Source organism: Seriola dumerili, unplaced genomic scaffold (genome assembly GCF_002260705.1).
Source record: "Seriola dumerili isolate Sdu_G_001 unplaced genomic scaffold, Sdu_1.0 BDQW01000393.1, whole genome shotgun sequence".
Lineage (NCBI taxonomy): Eukaryota > Metazoa > Chordata > Actinopteri > Carangiformes > Carangidae > Seriola > Seriola dumerili.
The window spans coordinates 792,009-801,214 of NW_019174648.1; the positions used below are offsets into that span (position 1 = coordinate 792,009).

At 36.7% G+C, this 9,206-nt stretch overlaps 1 protein-coding gene across 1 annotated transcript; it reads left to right on the top strand.

The window, feature by feature from the left end:
• Nucleotides 1-3,996, top strand: LOC111233487 (liver-expressed antimicrobial peptide 2-like). Its single transcript, XM_022761307.1, has 3 exons — nucleotides 1-326; nucleotides 721-908; nucleotides 1,841-3,996. The coding sequence occupies exons 1-3, from the start codon at nucleotides 249-251 to the stop codon at nucleotides 1,893-1,895; spliced, it is 321 nt and encodes a 106-aa protein (XP_022617028.1). The 5' UTR covers nucleotides 1-248; the 3' UTR covers nucleotides 1,896-3,996.
• The last annotated feature ends 5,210 nt before the right edge of the window (nucleotides 3,997-9,206 follow it).

Genomic DNA, 9,206 nt, shown 5'->3' on the forward strand with positions numbered 1-9,206 from the left:
CAGAGTTTGCTGAGTCAGGCTGACTTGAAGAGACTTACAGCGTTAAACTAGTGAAACAACCACTTACAAAAAAAAAAAAAGACTCACTCCTTGGACTGGTTGAGTCCCAAAGAGGTTTCTAAAGTGCCGGAGATCAGAGAATCGGCCAGGTCGAGGTCAGATTTACTCAAGGCTGAGCAGCAGCAGGTCACTAAGAGGAAGAGAGTCTCATCCCCAAACACCTGAGGGTATTAAACTCCACCGGAAAGATGCAGGAGAAACACTCTTTCGCCCAAAGGAAAGCGGCAGTAGCACTGTGCATTGTGCTGTTAATGCTGGCTCAGCAGGTGAGTGGACTGTCTTGACTTGAAGATCTTGAATCAGAGGAAGGATGGATATACAAATGATGGATTTGGCCCCAGAAAAAGTAAAGTGGACGTTGGGTTGAAATAATTTTGTCAGAGGAGCTGATTTTTGTTGTGCATGTTTTACCAGCTGTGCATCCAGTCGGTGCACTGCTAAATCATTTCAAAATGTCTTTGCCTAATGTGCCTCCAAATCAGCACATTAGGTAAAGTATCATCTTACCACTTTGATTCAGCATGCACTCATGTGTCCCATAGGGATACTTTAGAGTTGAATAATGGAGAATTATCGTAATAAATCAATGCCAATTATGCTGTGTGCCTTGTTTTGTACTTGTTTCTTTTTCTAATACACATCTCTGTACCTTTCTGTCAGGTGTGTGCGGGTCCGTTGGCCCCTCAGGTGCAGTCCGGCTCTGACCAGAGTGCGGATTTGAGGGGGGAACACAGAGTCCACACACTGAGGAGGATAGCTCGGATGACCCCGCTGTGGAGAATCATGAACAGTAAACCATTCGGAGCTTACTGCCAAAACAACTACGAATGCTCCACAGGACTCTGCAGGTAACTGAGAAAGAAAAAGTAAAGTTATTGGTGTACAAAGTGAAAGTAAATGTAAAAAAACACATTGAGGTCGTTCATTTTCGAAAATAACGGCTGCATCAAAGCTAATCAATATGATTTGAGTCCTTGTCGAGTTAAATAGTGCCACCTTGAGGCAAAAACACTTACCACAAGGACTACAGCATTTTAAGTGCCCTAAAAATTTTGGTGTCATGTCAGTTTTTGGTTAAAAAGTGTAAATGTAGTGAACTATCCAGCTAGCTAGCTAGATTAGCAGGTATATTAGCTAGCACAATTCATGAAGAAGCTTATTTTATTGTTTTAATGTATAATGACTTACATTTATCTTTTTATACAAAACTTCTATATGAATATTCAATGAAAATAACCCTATTAGCTTCATAGATGTGACTTGTAATGTAGCAAGACATAAACATACTTAGCAAAGACACATAAAATGTAACTGAATACAATTATTTCTTAAGAAAATTTATGAAAAAATATGTAATTTGAATTGATAGAAACTACAGCTCTGGAAAAGTTATTTCAACCAATCGATTAATAATGTGTAAGATGGCAATACAGGAAACATAGATACGCAGCAGGAGAAAAAAATGACAAAAAGTAAGCTAATCAAAGACTTGCTAAAAATATATTTTTGGTCTGGACAAAATATCTTTCTATATCAATGACACAAGAAACATTTTTTAATTTCTTTCACCTTGAGGAATCTCGACAAACAGTGTGCTATGCGACACTATTCGTAATACGTTCCTAATAAATATAAGAATATCCTTTAATTCATGGCACCATCTACTGGGAATATTATTTTGTGAAGGTTATTATTCATCAAAAATCATTTAATACTGTGAGAACGCTGAACTCCATTTCACTGAGTTTTCTGTCTTTCTGTTCTTTCTTGTCGTCTTCAGGGCGGGACACTGCTCCACCAGCCACCGCTCAGTCTCAGAGCCCGTGAACTATTAGACGTCCCCGGACACAACCAGCGTGTTTACATGAGTGTGCAGCCATAATCCTTATGAGGGGTTCTGATAACTGGGATATGAACTTATCCAGGCTTTTATATATATAAAAAAAATCATACTTTTTTATTTATATGTGCCAATACGTTTCTGATGATATCTAAAGGTTTATAGGGATTTACGAAGAAGAAAGTTAAAAAGTGAGAAATATCACTTATATGAAGCTAATAGGAGGTGGACCGAGGCAATGGGTAAAGTGCAAAAATATAAGAAAAGAGTCATTTAGCCTTTATACTTGATATTTTTCAGGATAGGTTTTGATATAATCAGTGAGGAAGTCTTTCAACTAAGGTGCAAACAACTTGCATTTCTACTGCCAAGGACCAAAATCTTCCAGCCTTGATCTCAAAGCTGAGACTGTGATTCAAAATGAAAACAAAAGAAACTGTTTTTAATCTCAGACATTCTGTCCTGCCAGTTGCCGTAGCCTTGAGCTAGTTTCTAGAAATGCTACAAGTTAGCCTGATGTCTGCATAGCTTCTTAACTATTGCCTGACTTTTATCTTATTATGTTTTAGAAAACTATTATTTAAAAATTAGCTGCACAACTTCTGCGCTTAAAGCTGTCTCCAGACGTAGAAATAGATTGAACCAGTCACTATGACGAATACATTTCTTGGCGATGAGACTCTTTATCTGATGTATTGCTTTTGCAACAGATAATGACGGAGGTTGCAGGGATCAGTCCAAAGCACAGGGAAGACCGTGTGCCTGACCTTTAAATCTTTCCAGATTACGTCATAATTGTCTTGTGTCGTGCTCGATAAGTTATCACTGAAGAAGTCTTATCATTCCACTGATACTGTGCTGCACCAAAACACATACGCTTCCCTTTTACCAGGGAGAATCATTTGGTCTAGTTTGCCAATGTACTGTCGGAGAGATGTAGCACTGATGGTGTAGACTTGTTACACACATATTTAACAAACAATCACCTAAATTATGACTTATATCAACATCTATTGGTTACTATTAACAATGCTGTGACAATATATTTTTTACAATAGACCAGTATTTTCACAAATTAGTCATTAATCGAACAGAAAATAAACCAATCAACTTTTAGCCTTTGAACACTCATAACAGACAGGCTTTGGTCAAGCATGATTGAATCTGAGGCATTGGTTTGGATTACAGTCAACTGTCAGAGGCGCGAAGTGTTAAAGAGGAAAGAGAAAGTAGGAAAAAAAGAGACATAAAAGAAGATAGCCGTGTGGTAAAATTCAAAAAGACAAAGCAAAGAGAAGGAGCAGAGGTTACAAATACCGAAACAATGCTTGAGCGCCCTTAACATTTTAACATCTTCAAGTTTTTTATTATAGTTTTACACATTTAAAAGTTATATTTAAAGTTTGTTCAGGCACAAGTTCCTCTGCCAAATACAGAATTATTGAACTACAAGCACGTAATTTGTAATACATAGAGGATACATGAGCATTAGTCACAATATCTGTAATGCATGTATATTGATTTTGTGTGATGCGGTGATTATATCGGTGATCTTTTATTTATTTTACCCTTTGTTTTAAATGTCAAAAATGTACCCATTTACATCATTTTATTTGTTTTTACAAAAAATATATATTTGTATGATATTTTAATGGCTTGTTTTAGAATAATCAATCACCCTGACTGGATTTTTTTAAAACTTTACCAGTGGGAACTTTTAGACATCTACTTGCTCAGACGATCTTAAATCTGTAACCAATAGCAAATTTAACAACTAGCCTTGTTGAGTGTACAAATATTACCTAATGATGAGCTGCACAGCCTTGGTTTTTCTTTTTCTTTTTCTTCTTTTGCACATCCATCTTCTCAAATCAATAAGCGATCGCTGATTTCACTTGGACTCACCTGCATAGTTTACTTCATGCACAGAGCGGGTGGTTGCTGATATTTTGTAGACTCAGCGTGTTTGAGAAATGTTTGAGTAGGACTGCACTTTTAAACCCAAATTATCTTTGTACTGTGTACTGTCTACTGCATGTACTGTGTTACTTACATGCAGAGAGCTGGAAGAAGGTGGAATAAAAGCATTGGAAAAACAAAAAGAACTGAATGTATTTGTGATTCATTTTTAATTTTGGTTAGATTAATTAATATTTAAGCAAATAACTGGTTTTTAATAAGAAGTATCACCACTGGAAAAGTCTTATATTTTACTACATCCTTGCTACATGTTCACATTAATTAATTCAACAGAATTACCTTTTTATAGTTTTCTTACTGTCAACAAATCTCATGAAAAGAACAAAACAATCCGTTAATTTGTACGTTTTCTCTGTCACCTAATGTGGTTTCTTGCCGGGAGCATGTGGTGGTGATTGTCGCTTGACAGAAGCTTCCGCCATTGTTGCGTTTACAAGACAAGAGGTTATCATACGCCCTCTGAGCAGCGCTACGTTGTCAGGGCAGATTGGAGGTGACTTGCTATCGGAAAGTGACGAGACGAGACAGGCTGAGGCTAGCTGGTTAGCGTGCTAACTTCAGTAGAACAAAAGACGTGGTGGAGACAAGAGTTAACGTTGGTGTTGCTTTCCACCACTGAGAAAACTCTTGGTGAGTAAAGAGATTAAGTTTGATGCTGAACTCACAATGTTTCTTCTAAACTGGTACTTAAATAGCTGTAAATGCTAACATTAGCTATGTAGCAATAGCAAAACTTACACAAATAACTCCTTTAAACAGGAGACAAATGTATAGTTTCATTTTTTTTTTTAAAAAGGCTCAGTGATTTCCTTAAACAGCTGGGCTTTGTAGTGTTTTACTAAATGCGGATTAATACACATTTGTTGCTCTATTTATTGTATTTACATTTACAGTATGTATTTGAAGCTCACATGACTTCTGTCTGTCTCCAGTGACCATTAGATTTCCATTAACTTCAGTTTCTCCACGCTTTTCCAGGGCTTTAAACCATATCACATGGTCTTCATCAGTATACTTTATTCAGCTGTCAAAGCTTGTAAAAATCTGCTAAGCAGCTTGCTCAGCAGATTCCTCTGGGATATTCACATGTTGTGCGGACAACATATTGATTCCTGCTCGGCTGCAGCGAACACCAGCACTAATGTGAAACTCCTGCGACTCATTGAATACATCTGCAGCGGGATCATAAACCAACGCTTGCGCTGCAGGGGCCTGGACGACACTCGTGACTCATCTGCTTTCACACTTGCACAGTTTTGCATTTCTTTTTCTTTTTTTAATGTGACTGAATCTGCTGCCAGTGTTCAAAAGTCAAACAGCTGTTGGCTGTTCGGACGTTCGGTCTTTCACAATGACAGAGATAAAGCCAAGTGTGTGAGTGGAACAAACGGAGAAAGGGCCGCAAATCATGAGGAAGAACAATGATGTGTTGAGTGTACATACATAAGAGCATCTATACACATGTCTACATGCACAAACACAACATTTCACTCTACACATTTTATAGCTATTAATTAAATTTTTGGCAAAGAAACACACAAAGGGGAGAGAGTGTGAGGGTCGAAAACAGTAAAGGTCAAACGAGATGAAACAAGACTATTTAAAAAAGAAAAGAAAAAGAAAGGATATCTTAGTCTGGGGTGTTTTTCAAGCGCAGTTCCACTTAGTTTCAATGAAATCTTAATATGACAACATACATTTACTATTTCAGATAATAGAGTGTTTCCAACTTTGTTCCCAAATAATTTGTTTTCCCAGTTTGATGTGGAAGAACCAGCCAGGTATCCGTAGGAATTGTGTAAATATTTGCTGATTTCAGACGTCATAATTAACGATCAGTTCAAGGACATGTAGTAATGTGCCCTTAAAGTTTGGGTGTGTGATTTTCACATAGGAGTCCAGCTTTTCCCATTGGCAGGATGAAAAATTAAGCCAACACGGAGGTGCTGAAAACTGCAGTTCCTCTAATGACCACTAGAGTCAGGCTCCAACAGTGAGTCAATCCCCATTGACTCCCGTATTAAAATGTCCCAACTTTACAGCAGAAATAAACATGTTTACACCCTGGTACCAAAACCAGCTAACTTTTAACAGCTAACTTTCCTCCTTCATAACAACTGTTTATTTAACTCACCTGTTTACATTTTGTTAAGGCTTAAAGTTCTGCATAATTGAGGGTGTGGCCACTTTGAGTGACAGGTGGGTCTTTCCTAACCAAGTTGTTTGTTGTGCTGTCTAGAAACGAAGCTGAAATAATTCAAAATGGCTGCCGTAGCACAGACCTACACATTAACCAGGAAAAAGGGGAAAAATACTTCTGGAACGAGCTGCTTCTCCTACATCTCAACTCTCTATCAGTAAAAATGTATTTACTGTTCCTTCTTATGACGAACAGTTCATGCTTCCTGCTGCTGAACCACATCGCCATCCATCACTTGCTGTCTGAGCAGAAGTCATCTGGCAACTCACCCGACCTGCACTCAGTGTTTTTCATGCACGTTGTACCAGCCACATGTCCCTGTGCACACTGGTAAAAAAAAAAACAAAAAAAAACAAAAAAAGAAAAGTAAGTTATTTCAAATGTATTAATCTCTGTGCTGTGGCTGCTGTGTGCTGCATGGCGCCAAAGCACAGCTGGTCAGTGCCCTTCCCTCCACTGCACAGTTCAAACACGCAGACAGTGCTGACTCTGAAGAATGTTTGCTTTGTGTTATTTTATTATGTATAATAAATCTGTTATTTATAATATAAAAAAACATATATATCAGCATGTTATTATATATATTTTATTTGATTATATATAATAACATTTTAATGAATTTTTTATTTATTTTATTATTTATTTTATATATATATAATAAATTGAAAAAAATATTTTATCATATATAATAAAAGAATAAGTGAACTTTTTCTAAAAGTGGCACATCCCTGTAAATGAGTTATAAAGTAGTGTTGCGTTTGACTGGTTTAACATTAACATTAGTGACGTACAGACGAATGAATATTTTTTTATGTACTTTTGCATTTTGAAACAGGACAAGTACAAGATCTGGACACTTCACAAGCTACAGAAAAAAATCTTGCACATCATACTTTTAGTTTTAAACATGTAACTTTCTCCTAGAAATCTTTTTTTTTTTTTTTTAACTGTGGAATCAAAACAATCTGGTTGATGAAATCAATTGTGCAGAACAACAGTGTCGGATCAAAAACAGGCTCCCACACGGCTGAAATCTCTTGGTGGAGCTCAATAAGTAATGATCGCAAAAGTCATGAATGTTCCTGCCAGACAAAAAAAAAGAAAGGAAATTCTTGTCAAGACTTCTGTACCAAAGGGAAACACTGACAGACGACCTCGTTTCTAAGGCTGAAGTGCTGCTCACATTGCAGGTGTCATCCAGATATTATGAACCAGAGTCCAAACACATGAGGTTTCACTTGGTTTNCAGTGTTTTTCATGCACGTTGTACCAGCCACATGTCCCTGTGCACACTGGTAAAAAAAAAAACAAAAAAAAACAAAAAAAGAAAAGTAAGTTATTTCAAATGTATTAATCTCTGTGCTGTGGCTGCTGTGTGCTGCATGGCGCCAAAGCACAGCTGGTCAGTGCCCTTCCCTCCACTGCACAGTTCAAACACGCAGACAGTGCTGACTCTGAAGAATGTTTGCTTTGTGTTATTTTATTATGTATAATAAATCTGTTATTTATAATATAAAAAAACATATATATCAGCATGTTATTATATATATTTTATTTGATTATATATAATAACATTTTAATGAATTTTTTATTTATTTTATTATTTATTTTATATATATATAATAAATTGAAAAAAATATTTTATCATATATAATAAAAAGAATAAGTGAACTTTTTCTAAAAGTGGCACATCCCTGTAAATGAGTTATAAAGTAGTGTTGCGTTTGACTGGTTTAACATTAACATTAGTGACGTACAGACGAATGAATATTTTTTTATGTACTTTTGCATTTTGAAACAGGACAAGTACAAGATCTGGGCACTTCACAAGCTACAGAAAAAAATCTTGCACATCATACTTTTAGTTTTAAACATGTAACTTTCTCCTAGAAATCTTTTTTTTTTTTTTTTAACTGTGGAATCAAAACAATCTGGTTGATGAAATCAATTGTGCAGAACAACAGTGTCGGATCAAAAACAGGCTCCCACACGGCTGAAATCTCTTGGTGGAGCTCAATAAGTAATGATCGCAAAAGTCATGAATGTTCCTGCCAGACAAAAAAAAAGAAAGGAAATTCTTGTCAAGACTTCTGTACCAAAGGGAAACACTGACAGACGACCTCGTTTCTAAGGCTGAAGTGCTGCTCACATTGCAGGTGTCATCCAGATATTATGAACCAGAGTCCAAACACATGAGGTTTCACTTGGTTTAATCACAGAATTTACTGTCTGGATGACTGAAACTGAGCAACTAAACAAACTAAGAGAAACAGAAAAAGCTGTTTTTTTTGTTGTTTTTTTTTATCGACTGGCGTGTTTCACATGAATCTTGAGAAACCATTTTGACATGAATCCTGATTTACGACTCTGTTTTGCTGACTGCTGCAAACTGGGTCGTATGTTTCACATCTGAATCAGTTTTTCCTTTTTTTTTGATCCATCGACTGAACACTTGAATTTGTGCATGTGTGTCACAGGTCAGCATTTTCAGGGCTGTTGTCTGTGTTTACCCCCCCGTCTGTTTGCTTTTTCCTAATGTAACCCAGGTCATTTATTTTGGTCTTGCAAGCTAAACTTTGAACTCTAAACGCCACAGTTCAAGGTTTAGCACAAGCTGCTGCAGTTTGGTGCTGAGCAGGGAGTGCACAGTGGCTTTTTCTTTAAGCCCTAAAAGGCAAGTTTTTCTGTTTCTTTTTGGTCAGTGTTTGTTTTTGTAATACTCCTTTAGGCCACAAGAGGCTATACATTTTTTTTTTTCCCACCTGCCAAAGCCCTGATTCATCTCTTTACACAGAGGAAACTTGCCTGTCAGCGCTTTGGCAGGTGAATTTTGCAGATCCGTTTTACACGGAAGAGGATCAGGGCCGTAGTTTTATATTAGCAAGACATTTTTGTGACTTTACGAATGCATTTTTTTTGTATTTTTGGAAGGTGTTTTATATTTACAGATTAACATTTACACCCTGATTGTCAAACTGATTTTTCACACAAGAAATGACACAAATCTGCCTCCATAGAGGAAACTTACAAATAGCATGTGTGTGTATTTATAAAACTGGACGGTAGCCTCACTTTCTGTTTCTGGGTATTTGGGGCTTTGACTGTAAACAGTTAATACCCTCAATA